General features: G+C 49.2%; 1 protein-coding gene across 3 annotated transcripts in view; it reads right to left on the bottom strand.

The window, feature by feature from the left end:
- The window catches only part of LOC121572415 (rho guanine nucleotide exchange factor 2-like), a 52189-nt gene extending 35949 nt beyond the window's left edge, over positions 1–16240 (bottom strand). The window contains exons 1-5 of one of the 3 annotated variants that reach the window (XM_045217840.1): positions 16143–16240; positions 13524–13713; positions 12786–13011; positions 12045–12084; positions 11676–11871 (exon numbers count right to left, since the gene is read on the bottom strand). In XM_045217840.1, coding sequence (XP_045073775.1) covers positions 11676–11871; positions 12045–12084; positions 12786–13011; positions 13524–13713; positions 16143–16180 — 690 coding nt within the window. In that variant the 5' untranslated portion in view covers positions 16181–16240. Of the gene's footprint in view, positions 1–48; positions 376–11675; positions 11872–12044; positions 12085–12351; positions 12457–12785; positions 13012–13523; positions 13714–16142 lie in introns of those variants that run through there. The other 2 variants (XM_045217842.1, XM_045217841.1) reach the window with 2 other exon arrangements.
- Positions 16241–27555: the final 11315 nt, after the last annotated feature.

Here is a 27555-nt window from a genome sequence, read left to right on the forward strand (position 1 = left end):
GAATACTTTATTGAACAGTTATATATCCATATGACTATTCAGACTCACCCGTAAATTGATTTCTTTCATTCTCTCTTGACGCGTTTTTGGCAGCGGTTCAGTGACACGGGACATAACGAGGACGGGATCAACAGAGAATTATCCTCAATTTAAATCAAAGGCGATCTCCTATCCTTCTCTTTCACTTTATTACAATATTTTCATAAACGTTGATAAAATCCCAGTTTGATATCTCCAGTGGAACAGCCGGTGTCAGATAATAGCGCATGGAAGGCGAATCCGTTAACTTTTCTCCATATGTCTGAGTACGCGCCTCGATGAACAACTGAATAGTTTCCCATGCAGGAAATTCGGACTCCGCACTCCGAAGGAGGAGCGAACATTTTAAACCGCGCCTCTGAATGCGGGGCTATTCAGAGCAAAATATCCCCTTTCATTCTTTTCACCAACCACAGATGAGTATTGAGTACTTAAACGCCCACTGCGTAAAGAGACGTAATCAAAAGCCAATAATCCGATTGGGGCTATATATTTTTTTAACCACACCTCTAGAGGTGAAGATGTGGTTGCTTGGAGCCTAAACCTAGGCTTCATTTTTAGGGGTTCGCTAAATGAGTTGTGCCCCTGTACAGTCTATGGTTGCCCCCTATGTTTTACTGTACATTTACAGCACATTTCAGATTGTAGTTGTTTGAAACCTCAATTATTAAGCTGTGCTACTTGAGCCACATAATGTGAGTTTGCCTGTTGACGTGGCAAAAACATAATTGTGAAAACCTCCCATTTGGGCAATGAATGGGAGAGGTACCATCTGTGGGGAAGTGATGCCTTGAAGGCAAAATGTGGACTGCAAAAGGTAAAGGTGAATGTATTTGGGAATATAACAAGGAAAATATAATAATAGGAAAGGAATAGAGGGAATGTTATGATGGAGAGAAGGACAAGAGGGAGAAGGGGAGGTTAAACAAGGAGGCACTTAAGAGTGGCCGGGGCTAAATTTAGAGAGCAAGGAGAGAGGAAAACGCCCAACCATGCACCCACAGCCAATGGACCTCTGTACCACTCTGTTCTCCAAACTGCAATATCACACGATTCATTCTCTCTAACAGGACTGTGCCTGTGTGACCTTGCCTCTTCATCCTCCCACTCATTTTCAGTCTCTTTCTCTGCTTTCAACACAATTTTTACTTTACTGGACACTCCCCCTCTCCACCTCTCCCAGCATGCACTATGCATTATCAGTCTCTGTTTCTCTTTCTTCCTCCTCTCTCATTCAGTTTAGGGCTATCCTCTCCAGCTCCTCCTCCGTCTTATCAGGTCGTCATCCTCTCTTCACTTCCTGAGTCCTCATCTGATACCAATTGCCCTCCGACATGGTCAAACACACACACCCACGTGTGCGTACATGAGTGTGTGTGAGACTGCATGCATGCGTGTGTGTGTGCGTGCGGGCGTGTGTTGCCTGGCAGCACTTGGGTGGTATGATATGAGATAACACACAGGTGTTGGATACAGCACAATACTTCTATTGAGCATAGTCACCCAACATAACACACACACACACACACAAGTGACACTGTCAAACACTAACCCTCTGAAGAACTATTGTGAGGGAGACAACAACGCCTCACATTACGGAGTGAGTGAGAGAAAGAGTGTGTGTGTATGTATGTGTATGTTAGAGAGAGAATGAGAAAATGTGTAACAGCGTGATGAGAGGGCAACAGTCTTCCCTTTCAAAACAGAAAAGAGGAGCATGTCATTTAGCGAAAGAGTCCTCATAAACAGTTATAAGCATCTATAACATGACATCTCTCTTCGCACAAGAGTTTCCGACATGATGAATGGAAAATAAAGAGAGCGAGTGATAAGGAGAGTGATGATAGGGAATGGACAGAGGAGCGAGGCGAAGAGCAGTTAGTAGTGAACATGTTGGTATGATAGGATATTAGAAGATATGAAAAGGATGTGGTGAGATAGAAGGGCAGCTTTAATCAGGCAGGGTATATTTTCTTGGCTAATACTCTGGCCCTCCGCAGGCTTCTTTATGGGTTTCATATCCGCTGTTCTACCTGCCTCAGTTTGTTTAAACTCCTACTACCTCAGAATGGAAATGTGGAATAGGGGAGAGAAAAGTGGAAAAGAGAGAGAGATGGAAAGAAGGAGGTCGAAGGGGTGGGATAAAGAGTGGTGAAGAGAGAAAGTGGAGAGAGATGATCAGACACACTGTAGAGGAGAGGGAGAATAGAAAATGATGGAACGAGGGGGGAAGAAGGGGATATATGAAAGGGTGAAGAGAAAAGCAAAGGGAGAGAGATGGAGAAGGGACAGCAGAGAAGAATAACAGAAAGGGGTGCAAGAGAGAGAGAATAAGCCGAGAAGGGGAGGCATTGAGAGCAAGGGAGGAAAATGGGGTGAAATTGAGACAGATGAACGGAGGAGTGGGGGCGGAGTGATGGAGAGAGAGAGGGGGCGGAGAGATGGAGAGAGTGAGGGGGCTGAGGGAGAGAGGGATAGCGGAGGAGAAACGCCAGCTTGCTGATGCAATCCTGCCACCCGAAGCAGTAACTGCCCAGCTGGGATAGAGAGAGAGAGAGATTGAGCTAATGGAGAGAGAGAGAGCGGGGAAAAGAGAGGGGGAATTAGGGATGAAGGGAAATAGAGGGGTGAAGGCTAAACTTTGGCCAAGAGCTATTAACTACAAATTATTAATTTATTTTTACATAATACTACTAAGTGCATTCACTGTTAAACATAGAGAGACACACATAACGCCAATAAATGATGCTGAGCACAGACACTTTCTCTTTCTCTCTCTTTGGGACACAGTGAACACACACCAATAAAACCAAGACACATGTTGTCCAGATGTGTTTGCTCTTAAGCGAGGTATGTGTCTGTCTACAGACATAACTTCATCCTACTCCACTACTCAATATATACTGAACAAAAATATAAACGCAACATGTAAAGTGTTGGTCCCATGTTTCATGAGCTGAAATAAAAGATCCCAGAAATTTTCCATATGCACAAAAAGCTTATTTCTCTCAAATTTTGTGCACAAATTTGTTTACATCCCTGATGGTGAGCATTTCTCATTTACCAAAATATTCCATCCACCTGACAGGTGTGGCATTTCAAGAAGCTGATGAAACAGCATGATCGTTACACAGGTGCACCTTGTGCTGGGTACAATAAAAGGCCACTCTAAAAGTGCAGTTTTGTCACACAACACCACAGATATCTCATGTTTTGAGGGAGCATGCAATTGGCATGCTGACTGCAGGAATGTCCACCAGAGCTGTTGCCAGAGAATTTAATGTTCATCTCTCTACCATAAACGGCGTTTTAGAGAATTTGGCAGTATGTCCAACCAGCCTCACAACCGCAGCCCAGGACCTCCACATCCGGCTTCTTCACCTGTGGGATCGTCTGAGACCAGCCACCTGGACAGCTGATGAAACTGAAGAGTATTTATGTCTGTAATAAAGCCCTTTTGTGGGGAAAGACTCCCTCTGATTGGCTGGGCCTGGCTCCCCAGTGGGTGGGCCTGGCTCCCAAGTGGGTGGGCCTATGCCCTCCCAGGCCCACCCATGGCTGCGCCTTTACCCAGTCATGTAACATCCATAGATTAGGGCCTAATACATTTATTTCAATTGACTGATATCCTTATTTGAATTGTAACTCAGTAAAATCATTGAAATTGTTGCATGTTGCGTTTATGTTTTTGTTCAGTGTAGTATAAGACACATTTGTACAGGTACACTCTTAGAACAAAAGGTGCTTTCTAGAACCTTAAAGGGTTCTTCGGCTGTCCCCATAGGGCAGGGTTCTTCAATTCCGGTCCTGGAGTGTCACGGTTTCGGCCGAGACTGCTCCTCCTCCTGGTTCGGGCAGGCTTCGGCGAGCGCCATCCCCGGAGTACTAGCTGCCACCGCTCTATGTTTCGTCAGTCGATTGCTTTTGTCTGTCTGTATCACCTGTGGCCATTTGTGTGTTGATTGCGTGCCCTATAAGTTCCTTGTTTTGTGTTAGTATTATTGTGTGTTGTTAATTTTACTGCCACAGTGTCGGAGCTACGTCTTTGCTCCCTGTTTGTTTTGTGTTTAGTGTTTACGCGTGTGCGTAATTCTCCCTCGCCTCTTTGTGTTTTTGAGGTCAGAGGTTTTCCAGTTTCTTTGGACTATTAAATATACTGTTGGACTTTACCTCAGTGTCCTGCGCCTGACTCCTCCACCACATCCACATCGGTAACGTGACAGAACAACACACCATCATGGAGTCAGCAAGAACAGCGGCGGTACCCGAATCCCTGGAGGACCGGATCAACTACCAGGACAACATGATCCGGCAACTCGGGACCGCCATGGACGAGGTGTCCCACACTCTGCGCCGATTGGTGAATCGAGAGGTGCCCACGCACTCTTACAACATCCCATCACCAACGGCCAGTCCTCCTCTCTCAGCACCGGAACCCAGTGGCATTCGGCTCTCGCTCCCGAGGGCATATGACGGTTCTGCAGCCGGGTGTCAGGGATTCCTCCTGCAGGTGGAACTTTACCTTGCCACCATACACCCGGCGCCCTCGGGATACGAGAGCGTCTCCGCCCTCATCTCCTGTCTATCCGGCAAGGCGTTGGAGTGGGCCAACGCCGAATGGAGGGAATAGACGCCGCAACCATCACCTACGCGGAGTTCTCCCGCCGCTTCAGGGCTGTCTTCGATCATCCACCTGAGGGGAAAGCGGCGGGAGAGCGTCTATTCCACCTTCGACAGGGGAAGAGGAGCGCACAGGAGTTTGCACTGGAGTTCCGGACACTAGCGGCTGATGCGGGGTGGAATGAGAGGGCCCTCATCGACCACTACCGGTGTAGCCTACGAGAGGACGTTCGACGTGAGCTGGCCTGCAGGGACACCAACCTGTCGTTCGACCAGTTGGTGGACATTTCCATCCGTCTAGACACCCTGCTGGCTACCCGCGGGACGTCCCGAGTGGGGGTCGTCCATTCCACCCTCCAGCACCTCCGAGCCGATTCCCATGGAGCTCGGGGTGCTGGCGCTAGAGAGAGGAGGAGAGGGAACCCGAGGGGGGCCATCCCCTGCACCACCTGTGGTCGTGGAGGACACACCGCGGCCAGGTGCTGGGGAGGGTCTCCTGGGAGAGGTGACAACAGGCCACGCACTGGGGAGTCATTTCAGGTGAGTAGGCGCCCCACTTACCCAGAGCTTTCTGTTGGTCACATGAGTATTCCTGTGAGATTTCCACAGGTGGCACCTCATTCCCAGCATAAGGCGCTAGTAGATTCAGGCGCAGCTGGGAACTTTATTGATCGGGCATTTTGTGGTAGGTTAGGAATTCCCCTTCGGCCGGTAGAAGCTCCATTTCCTGTCCACGCATTAAACAGCCGGCCGTTGGGGTCGGGTCTGATCAGGGAGGTCACAGCACCACTGACGATGACGACGCAGGGGGGTCATGAGGAGACCATTCAGTTTTATCTGATTGACTCTCCTGCGTACCCCGTGGTGTTGGGCCTTCCCTGGTTAAGCACCCATGATCCTACCATAGCGTGGCAACAGAGGGCTCTTATGGAGTGGTCTGCCCAGTGTGTAGGGAGATGTCTAGGTGTTTCCGTAGGGGCGACCTCGGTAGAGAGTCCGAACCAAGTGCCCGCACTCGCGCATTCCCCCTGAGTATGAGGATTTAGCACTCGTGTTTAGCAAATCGAGGGCAACACGGCTACCTCCTCACAGACAGGGGGACTGTGCGATAAATCTCCAGACAGGAGCAGCCCTTCCCCGGAGTCATGTGTATCCCTGTCTCAAGAGGAAACAGCGGCTATGGAGACTTACATAGCCGAGTCCTTGGCACAGGGATACATACGGTCCTCTACTTCCCCGGTCTCCTCGAGTTTCTTCTTTGTGAAGAAGAAGGACGGGGGATTGCGCCCGTGTATTGATTACCGTAGTCTCAATCAGATCACAGTTAAATACAGTTACCCACTTCCACTGATTGCGACGATGACGGAGTCATTACGCGGAGCGCGGTTCTTCACAAAGTTGGATCTCAGGAGCGCGTACAATCTGGTGCGCATTAGGGAGGGGGATGAATGGAAAACAGCATTTAGCACCACCTCGGGTCATTACGAGTATCTCGTCATGCCATACGGGTTAATGAATGCTCCTTCAGTCTTCCAATCCTTTGTTGACGAGATTTTCCGGGACATGCATGGGCAGGGTGTAGTAGTTTACATCGACGACATCCTAGTGTATTCTTCTACACGAGCCGAGCATGTAGCCCAGGTGCGCCGAGTGTTGAGAAGACTGTTGGAGCATGACCTGTATGTCAAGGCAGAGAAATGCCTGTTCTTCCAGGAGTCCGTCTCCTTTTTGGGTTATCGGTTGTCCGCGTCTGGCGTGGAGATAGAGGTAGACCGGGTATCGGCCGTGCGTAATTGGCAAACTCCAACCACTGTAAAAGAGGTGCAGCAGTTCTTGGGTTTTGCTAATTACTACCGGAGGTTTATTCGGGGTTTTGGACAGGTTGCAGCTCCCATTACGTCCCTGTTAAAGGGGGGTCCGGTTCGTTTGCAGTGGTCGGCTGAGGCGGACAGGGCATTTGTCAAACTAAAGAACCTGTTCACCTCGGCCCCTGTGCTGGCGCATCCGGATCCCTCTTTACCCTTCCAAGTAGAGGTAGACGCGTCCGAGACCGGTATTGGGGCAGTTCTGTCACAACGGTCCGGCACGCCACCTAAACTCCGCCCCTGTGCGTTCTACTCCAAGAAGCTCAGCTCGGCGGAGCGTAATTATGATGTTGGGGACAGGGAGCTGTTAGCCGTAGTCCAGGCCCTAAAGGTGTGGAGGCATTGGCTTGAGGGGGCTCAACACCCTTTCCTCATTCTGACTGATCACCGTAACCTGGAGTACATCCGGGCAGCTAGGAGATTGAACCCTCGTCAGGCTAGGTGGAACATGTTCCTAACCCGGTTCCTTTTAAGATCACATACATCCCTGGGTCCCAGAATGGTAAGGCAGACGCCCTGTCCCGGCGGTATGACACAGAGGAGAGGTCCAACGAGCCTACTTCCATATTGCCGGAGTCTTGTTTGGTGGCTCCGGTGGTATGGGAGGTCGATCGGAAATCGAGCGGGCACTGCGTACCGACCCTACTCCCCCGAGTGTCCTGTGGGGCGGACGTACGTTCCGCTCGAGATTCGTGATCGACTGATTTATTGGGCTCATACATCACCCTCCTCTGGACATCCAGGTATTGGCCGGACCGTTCACTGTCTTAGCATGAAATACTGGTGGCCAACGTTAGCTAGGGATGTGAGGGTTTATGTCTCCTCCTGCTCGGTGTGTGCCCAGTGTAAGGCGCCTAGACATTTGCCCAGGGGTAAGCTACACCCCCTGCCCGTTCCACAACGACCATGGTCCCACCTATCGGTGGATTTCGTAATCGATCTTCCCCCTCCCAGGGGAATACCACCATTTTGGTCGTTGTGGATCGGTTTTCCAAGGCCTGTCGTCTCCTTCCCATGCCGGGTCTCCCTACTGCCCTACAAACCGCTGAGGCCCTATTTACCCATGTTTTCCGGCACTATGGGGTCCCCGAGGATATAGTGTCTGACCGAGGTCCCCAGTTCACCTCCAAAGTTTGGGGGGCGTTCATGGAACGGTTGGGGGTCTCGGTAAGCCTTACCTCGGGGTACCACCCAGAGAGCAATGGGCAGGTGGAACGTGTCAACCAGGATGTGGGTAGATTTTTGAGGTCCTATTGCCGGGACCGGCCGGAGGAGTGGTCTAGGTTCATCCCCTGGGCAGAGATGGCCCAGAACTCTCTCTGCCACTCCTCCACCAATTTAACACCTTTCCAGTGTGTTTTAGGCTATCAGCCGGTCCTGGCACCATGGCACGAGAGCCAGATCGAGGCTCCTGCGGTGGACGAGTGGATTCGGCGCTCGGAGGAGACGTGGGACGCTGCCCATGTCCATCTGCAGCGTGCCATCCGTCAACAAAAGGCGAGCGCCGACCACCACCGCAGTGAGAGACCGGTGTACGCACCGGGAGATCGAGTCTGGCTCTCGACTCGAAACCTGCCCCTCCGCCTGCCCTGCCGGAAGCTGGGTCGGCGGTTTGTGGGGCCCTTCAAAGTCCTGAGAAGATTGAACGAGGTGTGTTACAGGTTACAACTGCCTATAGAGTATAAAAATATTAACCCCTCGTTCCATGTGTCTCTTCTCAGGCCGGTGGTAGCTGGCCCACTCCAAGAAGATGAGATAGGAGAGACCCCTCCGCCCCCTTTGGACATCGAGGGGGTCCCGGCGTACCGGGTCCGGACCATCTTGGACTCGAGGCGCCGGATGAGTGGTCTCCAGTATCTCGTGGAGTGGGAGGGGTACGGTCCGGAGAAACGGTGCTGGGTGCCCAGGAGGGACATACTCGATCCATCCCTCCTGACTGAGTTTCACCATGGGCATCCCACGCGCCCGGGTCCGCGTCCTCCTGGCCGTCCCCGAGGCCGGGGTCGGCGCACGGCTGGAGCCGCGCGTCAAGGGGGGTACTGTCACGGTTTCGGCCGAGACTGCTCCTCCTCCTGGTTCGGGCAGGCTTCGGCGAGCGCCGTCCCCGGAGTACTAGCTGCCACCGCTCTATGTTTCGTCAGTCGATTGCTTTTGTCTGTCTGTATCACCTGTGGCCATTTGTGTGTTGATTGCGTGCCCTATAAGTTCCTTGTTTTGTGTTAGTATTATTGTGTGTTGTTAATTTTACTGCCACAGTGTCGGAGCTACGTCTTTGCTCCCTGTTTGTTTTGTGTTTAGTGTTTACGCGTGTGCGTAATTCTCCCTCGCCTCTTTGTGTTTTTGAGGTCAGAGGTTTTCCAGTTTCTTTGGACTATTAAATATACTGTTGGACTTTACCTCAGTGTCCTGCGCCTGACTCCTCCACCACATCCACATCGGTAACGTGACATGGAGGGCCGAAACACCTCTGTTTTTCATCCTCTCCTTCTAATCAGGGGCTAATTCAGACCTGGGACACCAGGTGAGTGCAATTAACTACCAGGTATAAATAAAAAACAGAAGTGTTTCGGCCCTCCAGGACCGGAATTGAAGAACCCTGCCATAGGGGAACCCTTTGAATAACCTTTTGGGTTACATGTAGAACCCTTTCCACGACCAAAAAAGGGTTTTACCTGGAACCAAAAAGGGTTCTCCTATTGGGACAGCCGAATAACTCTTTTGGAACCCTTTTTTCTAAGAGTGTATGAATAACAGACTTGTGATGTGTTCTGTTCTCAGCTCCCTCCAGTCTGAAAGACATGACATGTTATCATTATGAGAGTACTGGGCTTAATCTAAAACCATCAGATGTCTCTGTCTAACACATATAGCCAGATCAACCAACTCTATATAACACTGAGGTCAGTAGAAATACAGACAGTCCTGTAGACACACAGCAGACGCACACAGGACTGATCCACATTCCAGAGTAGACTCCTCGGCATGCTGACTTCTTGAGACGTCACGTGTTATAGTGAGAGAAACTGAGAGAGACAGAGGGAGAGAGAGTTCATAACTGCTGTAGAGAGGAAGGGTCTGGAAAAGTGAGCTCAGTCGCTCTCTTCCTCTCTATCTTTCTGACTACTGTTCTCTTTCTCTCTGTTGGGTTTCTCCCTTATTTGTCTCTTTTCTGTCTGTCTGTGTCTTATGTTCTGGAGTCCAGTAGCCGCTAAACACACAGCACCAAGGGTGTGGAGAAACCTCACATACCTGGTTACACCACACACACACACACACACACACACACACACACACACACACACACACACACACACACACACACACACACACACACACACACACACACACACACACACACACACACACACACACACACACACACACACACACACACACACACACACACACACACACACACACACACACACACACACAGGATGGATGTTGTCACAGACCAGAAATAGCTCTGTCAAACAGGGCCAGCAGCTATCTGTCTCTAACAGGCCTACTGAGTCTGAGGCAATGATGTCATTGCGTAAATGAACTGCTGATCTTCAAAATCACAGCCACGCCCCTGTGACATCACTGGGAATTCTTATCAGTTGAGATGGAGGGCACAATCTGGCAACCCCCGTGATAAGGACCTCTGAGGAATCTGGCAACCCAGTGGGTCTTAAATAAGGGACTTAGTCTAACGCAAGAGTGGTCAGCGGGGCTGGTAGGGCTTTTATTTTTATAATATATATATTTTTATTTATTTATTAAACAATATACAGACATCAACTTAATGTAGACAGGGTATTACATGTCAAAAGAAAATATAAATGTGTCAAAGTTTGATGGTGCGTACTGCTCTTTGTTCGGGCTTATTAGTAGGACACTAATCTCGGAAACCCAGAATTGTAATCTTGTGTAATTGCATCAGATGCTTGATACTAGTTATGATACGTCCGTCTGTCCACGAGATATTAGTAGGACACAAATAACAAACATACAATAACCCCAGCTGTACCCAAGAACCCCAGCTGTCCCCAAGAACCCCAGCTGTCCCCAAGAACCCCAGCTGTACCCAAGTTCAGTTCAAGTGTGGAATGCCTAAATCATCAACTTGGCCATCCACCATCCTGCTGAGGGCCACAGTGCTACTGAGTGGCGCAGTGGTCTAAGGCACTGCATCGTAGTGCTAACTGTGCCACTAGAGATCCTGGTTCGAATCCAGGCTCTGTCGCAGCCGGCCGCGACCGGGAGACTCATGGGCGGCGCACAATTGGCCCAGCGTCGTCCAGGGTAGGGGAGGGAATGGCCGGCAGGGATGTAGCTCAGTTGATAGAGCATGGCGTTTGCAACGCCAGGGTTGTGGGTTCGATTCCCACGGGGGGCCAGTATAAAAAAAATATGTATTCACTAACTGTAAGTCGCTCTGGATAAGAGCGTCTGCTAAATGACTAAAATTTAAATGTAAAATGTACTTCTTCCTCTTCACTGGAAACTTCTCATATCCAACACACAGAACAGAGTCTCCCCCTGCTGTTTAAAGATTGTCATTACAACAAAGATCTCCCCCCCCTCCCCTCACACACGCACTGCAAACATTGCCAACCCACTAGTACAAACACTTAAAAATGTTCTTCCAGAAATCAAGAGCATGTCGCAATTCAGCTGGCCAGATGTCGTCATCAATAATCTAAGCAGCACAAGAGAGAGAGCCTCACCCAACATGATTAATAACACTGTTGTACTGAACTACTACTGTTGTGGTTACTGCTTTGACAACATTGTTGTACATATACCATTGCTGTACCATTGTGTTACAGTCTTGGCAAACAGCATATGTGTTGAATTGGAGGGCCTGGCCCTGGTTGTGGTAAACTGATACTGGGGGTGGTTCACAGCTGAATCTAAATAAAGCAGATACTGTAACTTCCTCTCTGGGGTTCACTGCTGGGACTCTACACTGGAGGGGAAGCTAGCCTACTATCAAACTCCAACTCTCTGTCCTCAGAGACGGTTCTACTCTCTGCTCAAGTACTCTACTGCATAGTGACAGCTGTGACAGGGTCACATCCACATGCACGCACAAACACAGAGAGACACAGACACTTAAACACACACCCCACACTCTCTTTCTCTCTCTCTTTCTCACTCTCTCACCTTGCGCTGGCCGGCCATCTTGCGCAGGAAGCTGAAGGTGCGCCCCAGAGGGCTTCCTGTCTTCTCCCCCCTCTCCTCCCCGGGGGGAGCACCCCTCTGTTCCTCCGTCCTTCTCTCCTCCCTCCGCCTCTCTCTCTCTCCGTCTAGCCGCTCCCTCTCTTCTTGCCCCCACAGCTCACCAAGCTCCGCATCCACACTGAGAAAGAGGTAAAGAGAAACATCCTTGCATAAGATGGGACGAGTTTCCTTTCAGCCTAGCTCAGAGGAAAAGGTGTGTTACTATGGGAATGTGTGTCAAAAAGCAGTCATGTGCTCTATATGGTTGTGAGTGAACAACTGTCATCAGGAAGAGAGAGAGACACAACTCACCTCTGTGTGGAACCCCCAAATACAGAGCCCAGGGAAGACTCTGTGTGAGAGAGAGAGAGAACGAGAGAGAGACAGAGAGAGAGAGACAGAGAGAGACAGAGAGAGACAGAGAGAGACAGAGAGAGACAGAGAGAGACAGAGAGAGAGCGAAAGTGAAAGACAGATAGATACAGAGAGGAAGAGAGAGGCAGAAAGCAGAAACAGTGGAAACAAACTTAGTCATCCCAATACCTCAAAACCATGCATCCATACATACAGACCTAAGATCCCAGATAGATTGAAGTGTATCGCCTGATAAGTGACAAACCTCTCTCTCTGCTCTGCAGCTTCTTGGCAAACACAGCTAATCCAAACGATGGGTGAGACCAAGAGTTAACAAACACATGAAGAAAGAGAAGTACGAAATCACAGAAGACAGTTGATTAAAGACCATCAAGGAGTGATTAAAACGATCTCTGCTGATGCCGTGGAATGAAAGGATGAATACAGAACATGCAAAGGGAGAAATGGAGAGAGCGAGAGAAGAGATAGGAGAGCCTGAGAACACAGCGCTTTCTGTTCAGTGGCTAACGACGGCAGCAGCAGCCCCCAGTGAGAACAAACACAGGAAGAAGGCTTCCGCATAGCTGCACACAGCTAGGAACACACACACATACATACAAACACACACACAAATATCTGCTCTTCAAACAGTCAGGAGAGTCCCCACACACTCACAAATGAAGAGTCCTACTGTCCTACCTTGGTAGTAACGTTGGGAGGTGGAATTGGAGTAGGAGCGATGATGAGACTGATGCTGGTGGTTTTGTGAGTGTGTGTAGGGGTGTGTGTGAGGTGTCTGAGAGTGTGTATGAGTGTGTGCCTGGGTTGGAGGGTGGAGGTTGGCGTTGGGTAGCTGGCGCAGACTGGGACTGGCACACAGGGAGGGAGCGGAGGCACTGAAGCCCTGCAGCTGAGACGACTGCTCCTAACACACCACATACAAGAGACAAGGGCCACAGTGTGTCAGAAAGAGAGAGAGATAGAGGGGGGAGAGAGAGCGAGAGAGAGAGAGAGAGAGAGAGAGAGAGAGAGAGAGAGAGAGAGAGAGAGAGAGCGAGAGAGAGAGAGATAGAGGGGGGAGAGAGAGCGAGAGAGGGGGGAGAGAGAGAGCGAGAGAGAGAGAAAGTCACTTGAGTGTATGAGCTCTTTCCATAATAAACAAAGACAAGAGCATCAGTGAGTGGCTGTGTGTATTTGCAACAAAATAACCCAAGACGCGCTGCCACAGCTTGCATGAGACGTGTGCATGTGACTGTGTGTGTGTGTGTGTGTGTGTGTGTGTGCTCTAAATAAGATTACTTTATCTCCAGTCTTCCATCTTCATTCATATTAGCAAATTCTATTTATCATACACTCACACACACACGTAAAAGAAGACGTCATTCACAGGATAATTAATCTGATGCTTCAATCCCAACAGTCTGGATTTAGCCTCACCTCCAATGGGGAGAAGAGCTGGGTCTGGCAGCCTGCCTCCTCCTCTGTGAGTGACAGCAGGGAGCCCAACTCCTGGCCATAGGAAGGGATGGGGGCTCGGCGAGGGTCCCACCCCCCTCTGCTGGACCCCTCCAGGGCCCCAAGGAGCACCTGCTCCATATCTTCTGTGTCAAAACCCTCCATACTCACACTGGGGGAGAGAGGGAGAGAGGGAGGGTAGTGTCACAGTCAAGTAGTTGAGGAGAGGAGAGGAGAGGAGAGGAGAGGAGAGGAGAGGAGAGGAGAGGAGAGGAGAGGAGAGGAGAGGAGAGGAGAGGAGAGGAGAGGAGAGGGAGAGGAGAGGAGAGGAGAGGAGAGGAGAGAGGGGGAGAGGAGAGGAGAGGAGAGAGAGGAGAGGAGGAGAGGAGAGGAGAGGAGAGGAGAGGTCTAGTGGAGAAAGGAGCAGTCAGTCATCCTGCTGTCACTAAATGCTACTGTTAGAGGATGGCACAACTCAATACTGTCATGAACACAGGGAGCCCGGTCTGTGTGTGTGTGTGATTCTGTGTTTGTGTGTGTGTGTGTGTACGTGCATATATGTGAGTGTGTGTGAGGCTGTAGCTCTGTGATTTGACTCTCTTCTTGTTTGTGAGAGTACGTTGTGTTGATGACCTGACTTTATTCGCTGGCGGCTGCACTTATACTTCTGCTTCGTCTCTTTCCCTCCCCCTCTCCTCCTTTCTCTCGAAAATATTATGTTCAAATCCATTTGCATGTCAGATAAAACAAAATTGTAGCCTGTGTCCGTAAAACGTATATAGGTTCAGAACTTTTGTGAAACAGCACAGTTAAAAATATATGGCAAATAGAAATGAAACTGGATGGTCTTCAGAAATAGATGGGAGGGGTTGACGGTAGCGAAAGGATAGGAGTAAAAACAAACAAAAGAGAACTATTGTAAAATAGATTGTGTCCGTAAAATGTATATATTATGTATAAGCTGGAAGTAGAAGCCTAAGTGTTGTTGTTCATTCGTTTACTCCAATCAGGGGAGGGGTGGTCGGGTTAGTGGAAAATATAAAAGAAGAAGAAAAAAGAAGAAGAAAAAAAGAAAATTGTAGCCAACATCTTGGATAAATGGGTGGAAAAAAGAAGGATAGATAAAGGATAGATACAGACAGGAGAGAGAGAGAGAGAGAGAGAGAGAGAGAGAGAGAGAGAGAGAGAGAGATAGGGAGAGAGAGAGAGAACATTGCCATGCTCAGTGAATTAGGAGCAGAAGAGATTAGCCAATAAGAGAGAAGGAGAGGGCCAGCTAAAACAGCACTGATAAGAACGCAAGCAGTTAGAGCAGGAATGCCAGAGATAACAACAGCATTGACTATATGTGTGAGAAGTTATATACGGGTAGCACTGGTCTTAGATCAGCCATTCCCTAAAACAAATAATAGAACAGGGCTAGGAGACCCCTACACAGTTCACTCCCAAATTCCTGCAGCCCTCCAGGGACATGGCTGAGTTGCAAGCTGTGCATTTAACTCAATCACTATCACTATCTCACTCTCAAATCAAATCAAAATCCAATGTTGTTTGTCACATGCGCCGAATACAACTGGTGTAGACTTTACCGTGAAATGCTTGCTTATGAGCCCTTCCCAAAAATGTAGTTTAAATATTATAATAAAAATAACATAGTAACACAATAAGAATCAAATAAAGTAGACAAATTGAGCTATATAAAAGGGAGCACCAGTACCAGATCAATGTGCAGAGATACAAGTTATTTGAGGTAGATATGTACATGAAGGCAGGGTAAAGTGACTTGGCATCAGGATAGATAATAATAAGGTATTTGAGGTAGATATGTACATGAAGGCAGGGTAAAGTGACTTGGCATCAGGATAGATAATAATAAGAGTAAAATAAAGAACAGAGTAGCAGCAGCAAATGATGAGTGTAAAAGTGTGTGTGTGTGTGAGTTTGCGTGTTTGTGTGTGTAATGTGTATGTATGTGTGTTGTGTCGGTATGCGTGTGTGTGTTATGTGTGTGCGCATGTAGTGTGTGTGAATATGTGTGGGAGTGTCAATGTAGTGTGAGTGAGTAACTGATGTCCAGAAGTGCTTGGTAGTCACTGCATCGCAGTGCTAGCTGTGCCACTAGAGATCCTGGTTCGAATCCAGGCTCTGTCGTAGCCGGCCGCGACCGGGAGACCCATGGGGTGGCGCACAATTGGCTCTGCGTCGTCCAGGGTAGGGGAGGGAATGGCGGCAGGGATCAGTTGGTAGAGCATGGTGTTTGCAATGCCAGGGTTGTGGGTTCGATTCCCACGGGGGGTATGAAAAAAATAAAAAATAATGTATGCACTCACTAACTGTAAGTCGCTCTGGATAAGAGCGTCTGCTAAATGACTAAAATGTAAATGTGATAATAGTATGAACTTTCTGTACAAAAAAGGTCAAGATAAACACGATAAAAGTCACTATCTAGCAAAGTTGAGTTGGAACTCATAAGATGTCGCCCTTCTCCCTCGACACTGATGTGAGGTCAGTTTTGGGTTTCCCCGCAATTTGTAGTCTTGTACCTAAAGCAGGTTGGTGACCAATGGACTAGTAAGTATTGGTTGTTAGTGCGTCCCCTACCTGCGTTGCTGGTACTGCGGGGGGCAGCCATTCATCATGGCTCCAGGCTGCCAGCTGTGCCTGTGGGAGAGACAGGAGGAGGAGGGGGTCCGACGTAGTGTCACCCCTCCAGAGGAGGGAGAGGAGGAAGGAGAGGGGCAAGGGGAGGAGGGTGGGGGGGCCGGACAGGGGACGCAGCGGCCTCCCAGATATGACGGGGAGCCTGGGAGACGAGGGGAGTGAGGAGGTGTGGCGATCATCTGGAGGAGAGGGGAAGAGAGAGGAAGGGTGAGGGAGAGGTGGGTGAGAGAGAGAGAGAGAGAGAGAGAGAGAGAGAGAGAGAGAGAGAGAGAGAGAGAGAGAGAGAGAGAGAATGGATAGAGGTTATGGAAAGGCCTTTATTCATACTTTCACTGCAATTCATTATTTACAAAATGCATCTCATGGCAGCTACAGAATCAACTATTAGATTATAATTACAACTTAGTACATGTTAGACTTTGAGGAGGAGTTCAAAAGTTTAAGTTGCTCCTAAATTGTTAACGATTAGTTACCGGAGTGTAACTCCAGTTCTATGAGTGGAGCGGAGCCCCATAGGGGAGCTCTGCTCCTAGTGGTTTACCCTCTGCCCTACGGCAGCAGCAGCCTGAGACAAAATTATGCACACACCTACAGCCAATAGGAGTACAGGTGTCCCTATAAGAGGGTTAGGCCCTGCCTCCCCTCAATCAGCCTCCCGAGATATTTTTCTTCAGCGAGACTAGAGAGGGTCGGCAGGGCCTTAAGTCCTATGGGGCTCCGCTCCACTCATAGAACTGGAGTTACACTCCGGTAACTAATCGTTCTATATCGTGGAGCTCCGCCCCATAGGGGAGCTCTGCTCCTAGTGGTTTAAGGCGGAGCGTAGCGCTCCAAAATGTACTCCCTGCCGAGCCTAACACTTCCCATCGAAACGAGAAAGTCAGGCCTAGCAATGGCTGCAACCGAGTCCCGCAGTACTGCAACTAAAAACCCCTACGGGCATCACAATATACCGCGTCATCGGTTAAAGACCCGCCCCACCTAGTCCAATGGCAATGCCAATGACTAGTGGGCAGATCACCAGAATAGAAGCCATACTAATCTGTACTAGAAGATAGATGTGCCTCAATATCCTGTGAAAACACTACCGACCACTAATGGAATGACACCAAGTGTCACTCTACATTGTAAACGCGGTAGACCGCCTCACTCACTCAATGGAATCCCAGAGATTAGTGGGCAGGAACAAAAACATGAGTCATACTAACTGAACAAGCAGATAGATGACCACACATTCTGTTAATCAACGCATGCCTCTACTGTACTGACCCTGTCAGTCAGGATTCATGCCACAAAATATGTTTTCCTATCCAAAGCGGACCTGATGGAAACCCTGTCCATAGTCCTGCTTTTCCCTCTCTTCCTAGCTCAAGATCTCCCTTCAGCTATGCTGAGTACAGACCGAGCCAAAGAGTTAGAAAACACATCTGTCAAAAAACATGTCTTCCTAACCAAAGCGGACCTGATGGAAACCTGTGTCCACAGTCCTGCTTCTCCTCTCTTTCTTGCTCAAGATCTCCCTTCAGCCACGCTGAGTACAGATCGAGCCAGAGAATTAGAAGACATATCTAAGAGATAGAAACGGATAAATGGAGACGGCGTCGACCAGGATGCTGCTCTACAGATATCCTCTACTCCTGTTCCTCTGAAAAGGGCAGTAGAAGCCGCTACTCCACGAGTGGAGTGAGCTCTGATACCCTGAGGCAATTGCCGCCCCGCTGCCTCATAAGCTGTCTCAATGCCTTCACAAAGCCAATGAGACAACCTCTGTTTTGAAAGTGGTCTACCTAGTGCAGCCGCACCGTGACACACAAACAACTGAGGCGATGACCTAATCGCTGCTGTGCGCTCGACGTAACACGCCAAAGCGCGTACCGGGCACAGGCGATGGAGCTTTTCCTCACTCCTCTCTCTATGAGGAGGAGGAGAAAAAGCCCACAGCTCCACGGTCTGTGACCTGTATGAACTCTTAATAACCTTCGGCACAAATGCCGGGTTAGGGACGTAACACTGCTCTGCTCAGGTCACCATTGATGGCCAAGCAGTCAGGTCTCGTCGAAAGAGCACACAAATCACTGACCCGCTTAGCTGTAGTCAAAGCGAGCAACAGTGCTGTCTTTATAGACAGCATCTTGAGGGGTATTTGATTCAATGGCTCGAACGGCGACTTACATAGCGCTCGAGTACCAAAGCCAAATCCCACTGAGGAAGCGTGACTCTAGGTGTTGGCCTAAGTCGCCGCGTTCCTAATAGGAAGCGTTTCACTAGAGGGTGGCTAAAGACATTGTCTCTGCCAAAACCCTCATGACAAGCTGAAATCGCTGCTGCAAACACTCTAATCGTGGCAGGCGATTTTTGCTTATCAAACATGAGCTGTAGAAAAGAGAGAATACTCTCCACCTGACAGCTCATGGGGTCTACACCTTGTGTGACACCATCGTGAAAACACGTTCCATCTACTGGCATACATCTTAGAAGTGGAACTGGCACGTGAACCCTGTATGGTCCTGATCACTGCATCAGATAACCCACGGCGCTCTAGCCTGTCCCTCTCAGCAGCCAGGCCTTCAGTGGTTGGCCGATTATGGGCAATTTCCCTATCGTGCCAGCCGCCTGAGACAACGCGTCCCGTCGATGTGGAATTGGCCAAGGTGGCGCAATCAACATCTGACTCATCTCCGCAAACCAAGGAGCCCCGGGCGATCGGGCGCTATCAGTATCACTGACAGCCCCCCTGACCTCACCCTGGCTAGCAGTGGGAGAATGCAGGACAGCGGAGGGAATGCATACAGGAGAACTCTCGGCCACGGTTGGTGCGCAAAGGCGTCCCTTCCCAGTGGCGGTTCGTCCTGTTCCCTCAGAGAGAACCACAGAGGACATTGCGCGTTCACGCGTGACGCGAATAGGTCCACCTCGGCTCTCCCGAATTGTTCCCAAATCTGGAGAACAATGTCTGGATGCAGACACCACTCGTCGTCTCGAGGACCCCCCTCTTGACATGAGGTCTGCTCCTACGTTCAAGTAGCCCGGAATGTGTGCTGCTCTCAATGAGCGAAGGTGCTCGTGAGCCCACAGCCACAATTCCTCTGCCGCCCGATGGAGAGCAGGAGACCTGACTCCTCCCTGGCGATTTATGTGGGCTACTGTGGTCCAGTTGTCTGACCAGACCAGCACATCGCGACCCCGAAGGGTAGACGCGAAGTGGGTCAGAACCAGTCGAACCGTTTCCAACTCCAGGAGGTTGATGTGACGACCTGATTGAGGCCACACACCTCCTATCGCTTGTGTCTGACATGTCCCTCCCCATCCCGTCAGGGACGCATCCGTGAATACTGGGATGTGAGAGGACACCTTTCCTATCGGGACTCCGTGCGTGAGAACGCGCGAGTTTCTCCAATAGTTTAGGTCTGCACTGAGCGAGAGGGGAACCACCACCAACCGATGACGTTGACGCAATGGGTCTAGTCTTAGTTGGGCGAACCATCGCTGCATCCTGCGCATATGCAGGAGTCCCAGCGGAACCACAGAGTGGGCTGACGACATGAGACCCAAAAGTGACATGATCGACAGCGCCGTCACCGTGTGATTCGGACGACACTTCCTTAGGGCTAGCAACAAGGCTACCCTTCGGGGTTCCGAGATTCGGGCCCTCATCCTCACAGTGTCTAGCTGTATCCCCAGGTAGACAATCTGATGAGTGGGCCAGGGCGCGCTCTTTTTCCAATTCACAGCAAACCCCAGACTTGTGAGATGCATCACTGTCTGTGTTGTGTGAGTGATCGCCAGCTCTGCTGACGGGGCGAGAACCAGTAGGTCGTCCAGGTAGGCTAGTAGCCGTATTCCCTGACGACGCAACGGTTCCAATGCCGCCTCCACACACTTGGAAAATGTGCGAGGTGCCAGGGCGTACCCAAATGGCATCCTCGTGTATTCGTACGCCACCCCTTGAAAGGCGAACCGCAGAAACTTCCTGTGACGCGGCTGAACCGGCACATGAAAGTACGCGTCCTTTAGGTCTATGCTCGTACAAAAGTCCCCTCTCTGGACACATTCCAGCAGACGTTTTGTCGTTAGCATTCGGAAGGGCCGTTTGGTTATGCTCTCGTTGAGAATGCGTAAATCCAAAATCGGCCTCACTCCCCCCGTCTTTTTGGGCACTAGGAAATAAGGCGAATATAGCCCTTTGTTCCTTTGCTCCCGGGGAACTACTGTCACTGCCTCCTTTGCCAAAAGTTCTGTCATCAGAGCGGCCACTTTGTCTGGCGTTTTCATCACCGTCTCCACCACTCCCCTGAACGGGGGTGGGGTCCGGTGGAATTGGAGGGCATAACCCTTCTGCAACGTCTGTTCTAGCCAGCGTGAGAGGGTGCAGCTTCTTTGCCACTGCCAGCAATGCAGAGAAAGCGGCTGGGCGTGAAGCTGTGGTGCATCCAGTAGGAAGGACCTGTATTCCTCTATGGCCCTTACCGCCACTGTTCCCCAACATTGAAGTGGTGGAACAGCCCAAGGTGGGCCTCCCGTGAAAGGGAGAGGAACTATCGATGCGTTCTGAGAAAGAAAGAGGAGTAGGGACGTCGGTTAAACCCGTAACCGTCATATTCCTGCCCTCCTTGAACGCATCGCGGGTCTGAATTGCGCTGACCGAGGCCACAGCCTGCGGCAGGGCACCATCCCCAGCAAGCAATTGCGTCATCTTAGGTGACTGCAATTCGCTATCAGAGCCCTTCACTACAGTACTCCTAGAAGTCTGTAGTATGAGGTCTCTATGAGGTAAAACAAGGCGGCGCCTTGATACCTTCTTGACTTTCACCTTCTGTGTGTGTTCAACACTGCACCCCTGGTGGGTTGATTCACGCTCAGTGTGGTGAGTACTGGCTCGTTCTGTCAGGGGAGCTGATACTTTGGTTATACCCATAACGCTAGTAATCCTGCCCTCCGTGAACGTAGCATGGGTCTGAATCGCATTAACCGAGACCTTGGTCTGCGATAATGCGCCGTCCCCAGATAGCTGCTGTGTTACAATGCCTGGGGGTGCCGATACTCTGGGCACCTTGGTGACCGCGGTAATCGGGCCCTCCGTGAACGCAGCATGGGTCTGGCTCGTACTAGTGGAGACCTTAGTCTGTGCTAGTGCGCCATCCCCAAATAGCGGCTGCGTCCTCATGTCAGAATCTGACCGGGACTGCTGCCTTCTATGTAAAGCACTTCTTATACGTGAAGTGTGATGTGACGACCTGATTGAGGTCTTCTGGATACCTACTCTTAGTGCCTGTTCAGCAACGCACCCTCGGTGGGCTGAACGGCTCTTAGAGTGGTAAGGGAAGAGAGGGTGAGATTTGAACGCTCTCGGACGTATTATGGAAAAGAGGCTCTTTTTTGACAAAGTCAGGTGGAGCCAACTCTTTATTAAACACATCAACAAAGGCATTAACATCAACACCCATCCCTTCAACCGAAGGGTGGGGGGGAACAGTGGGCACGTTCGACACCATCGATGCGTCCTCCATCCTCTCCCCCGCGTCCCGTCACGTACACCTCCTCTTGCCTCCCTTGGAGGGCCAGGTCGGCGTCCTCGTCACCTCCCTCGCCGGCTGTAGTGGGGCTACCGTAGCTGCTGGGAGGGCCGGGCCCATTCCCTTGCTGCTCGTGGCCGCCGGATGACGCCGATTACGCCGCCTCGTCGTAGACCCCGGTCTACTTAGAGGGGCGGAGGTAGATGGCCATTGGGGAGGAGGGGGGCCGAGTCGTCCTGCCAACGGCAGGTGCTTGACCAACTGCTTCTTCTCCTCCTCTAACTTAGAGAAACGCTCCGTCGCCTCTTTGACTGCGACCCCAAAGAGGCCGTCGTCAGAGAGGGGGGCGTTCAAGAGAGACGTCCTGTCTGCCTCTTTCATGGATGTCAATGACAACCAGAGGTGTCGTTCCCCGACCACCGAAGTGGCCATGGATCTCCCCGCGCAGACTGCGGACGCCTGTGTCAGGTGGAGTATGGCGCCAGAAATTCTGGACGCCTCCTCCACCTCCTCCGGTGCCATCTCTGTCTTACCCGTGGTTAAACGGGACAGAGAGGCCGCCAAGAGGGCAATGTTGTTAGCTGCTGCTACAGCTTGGGCTCCCAACCCAAAAGACTTCTCTAACAGCTGTGCTGTGAGTCGGTCCTTCTGGGATGGCAACGTGGCCTTCTTGGAAGAGTGCCAAGGGCTCGACCCCGGTACGAGATACGCCGCCATGGCGCTCTCTAACCTGGGGATTCCCTGACCCTGAAACCTTCCTTCCACTCTCGTGAATGGGAGATACGCTTTTACAGGCGAACGCGCCGCTAAAGGTGCCTCCCACGAGCCCTCAACGTACCTAGCCAAAGAAGGCATGGCAGGAGCCACTGGCTCTGCCGCCTTCCTTGGCCTGGAATAAGGACCGCCCTCCATCATATCAACCTCCGGTGCGGAGGGAAGAGGGGGCAGCCTTATTACCAGCCGTTGAGCAGCTCTCTCAATGAGACCCGGAAAGTCCGATCTCAGAGAGGCTGCAGCGAAAGAGAGAGCTTCTGATCTCTCAGAGCTCGTATCCCCTTCGCTATAGGGACTACAAGCCCTCTCGCTCTCCAAAGGAAAGGGGCTTGAAAGTATGAGGGACGGGGTCCGACTGTTCCATTGGAATGCCAGACCCTTCCTCAAAGTCCCTATCTTCCCCAGAGTCTGCGCCGTCGGACGACGCCTCTGAAGCAGAGGCTGGTATCGACAGCACATCCTCAAGGGGGATGTCCTCCCTGAAAAACGCCCAACGCTGCTTCCTCTCCTTTAAAGAAAGGAGGGCGCAGGAGGCGCAATTCGGGGGACTGCAGACGCCTTCCTTGGCATGCTGGGATCCCAAACACACGAAACATAGGTCGTGGTGGTCACCGGCCGCCATGGAAGTGCATCTGCACTGAGCTCTGAAAATAGCTTTTGGGGGTGGAAAATCTCCCGGTGTGCTCATTTAGACGACGTTGATGACTGGAATATCAACGGCGTGTTCGTCCTGAGTCTTCGTGCTTCGTCTCTTCTTGGCTCTTCAGTCTAGTCATCCAGTCGCTGAAGAAAAAGGGAGGCTGATTGAGGGGAGGCATCCCCTCTTATAGGGACACCTGTACTCCTATTGGCTGTAGGTGTGTGCATAATTTTGTCTCAGGCTGCTGCTGCCGTAGGGCAGAGGGTAAACCACTAGGAGCAGAGCTCCCCTATGGGGCGGAGCTCCACGATATAGAACTCACTCTGTGGTTTGCATGTTTGACTTGTTATGCTGTCATGGAAACAACATGATGTCAAGTCAAAACAAAAAGATACCGCACCTAATGCGCTTGAGAGAAAAGGTGAAAGCACAAATACAGCCACATCATGTTTCAACCTTCTGTATTTTACAAGAATAATGTGTAACATTTTATTCATAGATACCACACTCTCATTGACATCACTGTCCTAAACACCTAGAATGAGAATAAGAAGGATTAAGACCTAAAGATTCATTAAGATGATCTGCATTGGGAGCCAAATGAATAGCTGTGTGTCAAATGCCTGGAACTGTTGCCTACTTCCTGGTCTGTTTTATGATGTAATCATAACTTCTTATTTATTCTAGCTGAGCATAAACAAATGTAAAATGGAATCCATACCATGTGTATGAGAGTAGGACTGTGCTCAGAGCCCATTGAATTATGTAGTTACAGCACCCTCTAAAGGTGATGTCTTGTCAAGGCCATGGACATCACACTCTCTATAGGCCTCCTTTCGATGACAGAAAAATGAAACTTTTAAATATTGAATCCTTAGTGAGTGGTGTGTGTGTGTTGCATGCCTTTGAGAGCGAGAGATGAGAGCAGTAGGGAGGCTGTATACTTAATACATTCCTTCAACCATGTGTAGTGTATCATGCTTCATGTAATGAGGTTTAGATAACACTGATACAGACTCCAGCCCTGCATGGTACAGTACTGAACCACACCCCGACACCAGTGGTGTAAAGTACTTTAAAGTACTACTTAAGTCGTTTTTGGGGGTATCTGTCCTTTACTATTTATATTTTTTGACTACTTTTACTTCACTACATTCCTAAAGAAAATAAAGTACTTTTTACTTCATGCATGTTCCCTGACACCCAAAAGTACTCGTTACATTTTGAATGTTTAGCAGGACAGGAAAATGGTCCAATTCACACACTTATCAAGAGAACATCCCTGGTCATCCCTACTGCCTCTGATCTGGCGGACTCACTAAACACAAATGCTTCATTTGTAAATTATGTCTGAGTGTTGGAGTGTGCCCCTGGCTATCCATAAATACCAAAAAATATTGTGCTCTCTGGTTTGCTAAATATAAGGAATTTGAAATGATTTATACTTTTACAGTTGATACTTAAGTATATTTTAGCCATTACATTTACATTTGATACTTAAGTATATTTAAAACCCAATACTTTTAGACTTTACTCAAGTAGTATTTTACTGGGTGACTTTCACTTTTACTTGAGACATTGTCTATAAAGGCATCTTTACTTTTAGTCAAGTATGACAATTGGGTAATATTTCACCACTGCACCACACTGAGGACCACCCTGACACACACATGTGAGGACTTCAGCGTGTGTGTGTGCATGCGTGTGTGCTTGCTAGTGTCCCCTGTAGCTCAGTTGGTAGAGCATGGCGCTTGCAACGCCAGGGTTGTGGGTTCGTTTCCCACGGGGGGCCAGTATGAAAAAATTTATGCACTCACTAACTGTAAGTCGTTCTGGATAAGAGCGTCTGCTAAATGACTAAAATGTAAAATGTGTGTTCTCGTATGTGCTTTCCTGTGTGTGAAAGTGAATATGTGTGACTGTGAGCATGAGTTGAGGGACTGAAAACAAGAGTGATTAAATATACATGTGCCATTAGGTGATTGAGTGTATTAACAGACAGGTGCATCCCTCTGCATGGGCTAAAGGTAGGTAATGATGTCTCTGTGCCTACCTGCCTCGTCTTCTTCTCCCTATTCATATTTTAGCTCTCTTCCATTTCTCACATTCCTCTCCATTCGTCTGCCTTATCCACAACTTTTGAGAAAACTGTTTTTCTTTTGTCAAACCAAAAGGTCTTAAAGGGATACTTTGGGATTTTGGCATTGATCCCAGAGTCAGATGAACTTGTGGATACCATTTTTATGTCTCTGTGTCTAATATGAAGGAAGTTAGAGGTAGTTTCGCGAGCCAATGCTAACTAGCGTTAGACTTCCAGTCATTGTGCTATGGGTATCTGCTTTAAGACATGAGGACTTAAGGTGAACTGAATGGTTTGACTGGCCTACTGTCTACTGTCTCCCCCCTCTCCATACACCTCCTCTCTCCTTCTCTCCCCCTCTTCTTCCCTTCCTCCATCTTTCACATTCCTCCTCTCTAACCATACACAGGACTCAGTCCAGGAATGTAAACAGGAGGAGGTGAAACAACTGGCATGTCATGTTTCTTTCTGAAGAATGATGTGTCATCCGCTCTTCCACCCCTCAAACATTTATCTCTTTAATCCAGCTTTACATTCAGGGTGCTCTAATGCACTCCAATGTTTCTACACAGTTGCTTCACATGTGCAATGTGTTGTATTACCCAGCATCCTTTGAATTCATGGTGTCAATGACTTATCTGCCTAATTAAAGGTTAGGCTTATTAACTGGGGTTGCGTAGGCCTATCGGGACCGTACGTACAACCATGCTGAAAATGTCTATGTGACCTTACGTCCATATAGCCTTTTAATATATATCTGTTGGCCCTGTTCCTCCTTTCACTGTCCTCTTTTAACTTCAAACCTTAGTGGCTCATATGAAGAGAGCTCCCATCGCAACATCCCATCCATCAGTGCCATCAATTGGGAACTTTTTATGACTCCTGTGACCCACCTAATATTTAACTTGAAAGTATGCAAACACACTTGATATACCGCTAATGTTTGTCTACCTTTAATCATTACCTAGCATCTTCTTACAGACCGACCAGACATTAGTTTATGTCCTTAGGGAAGGATGGGGAGAAAAACGTCATGTTACTGTCAATGTTGTTAACACAACTTGAATAAACCAATCTAAAATATCCCAGTCAAGCTGTTCTTTAAAATATATTTCAGTCAATTTGAGATTTTATTTAAACAACGTTTCCCTGGTTATACTGTAAATACAGTAGGCTGTCTGTGATACAGATGTGTCAGCATACAGATAGATGTTATCATGTCTGATAATGGTGTAAGTTGAATATTTAAATTGTGTCAAACGAACCATGGTGATGAAGTAAATATAAGTTCCAACCCATTTTAGAAAAGTATGGTCACCTTGGTAGGCTGCTACAAAATTCTTGGAGAACCTGGCTGGATGCCTTGAATGTCCCATGACTAAATAAATAAACTAGGCAACACATTGAAAATACACTGAACAAAAATATAAACGCAACATGTAAAGTGTTGGTCCTACGTTTCATGAGCTGAAATAAAAGATCCCACAAATGTTCCATACGACAAAAAGCTTATTTCTCTATTGTTTACATCCCGGTTAGTGAGCATTTCTCCTTTGCCAAGATAATCAATCCACCTGACAGGTGTAGCATATCAAGAAGCTGATTAAACAGCATGAACATTACACAGGTGCACCTTGTGCTGGGGACAATAAAAGGCCACTCTATATTGTGCAGTTTTGTCACACAACACAATGCCACAGATGTCTCAAGTTTTGAGGGAGTGTACAATTGGCATGCTGACTGCAGGAATGTCCACCAGAGCTGTTACCAGATAATTGAATATTCATTTCTCTACCATAAGCCGCCTCCAACATTGTTTTAGAGAATTTGGCAGTACGTCGAACCGGCCTCACAACCGCAGACCACGTGTATGGTGTTGTGTGGGCGAGCGGTTTGCTGATGTCAACGTTGTGAAAAGAGTGCCCCATGGTGGCGGTTGGGTTATGGTATGGGCAGGCATTAGCTACGGACAACGAACACAATTGCATTTTACATACCCTTGTCTTCCAAATGGACAATGACCCCAAGCATACGTCCAAATTTGTGGCAAAATGTCTTAAGGACAACAAAGTCAAGGTATTGGAGTGGCCATCACAAAGCCCTGACCTCAATCCTATAGAACATTTGTGGGCAGAACTGAAAAAGCATGTGCGAGCAAGGAGGCCTACAAACCTGACTCAGTTACACCAGCTCTGTCAGGAGGAATGGGCCAAAATTCACCCAATTTATTGTGGGAAGCTTGTGGAAGGCTACCCGAAACGTTTGACCCAAGTTAAACAATTTAAAGGCAATGCTACCAAATACTAATTGAATGTATGTAAACTTCTGACCCACTGGGAATGTGAT

Source organism: Coregonus clupeaformis, unplaced genomic scaffold (assembly GCF_020615455.1).
Source record: "Coregonus clupeaformis isolate EN_2021a unplaced genomic scaffold, ASM2061545v1 scaf1250, whole genome shotgun sequence".
Lineage (NCBI taxonomy): Eukaryota > Metazoa > Chordata > Actinopteri > Salmoniformes > Salmonidae > Coregonus > Coregonus clupeaformis.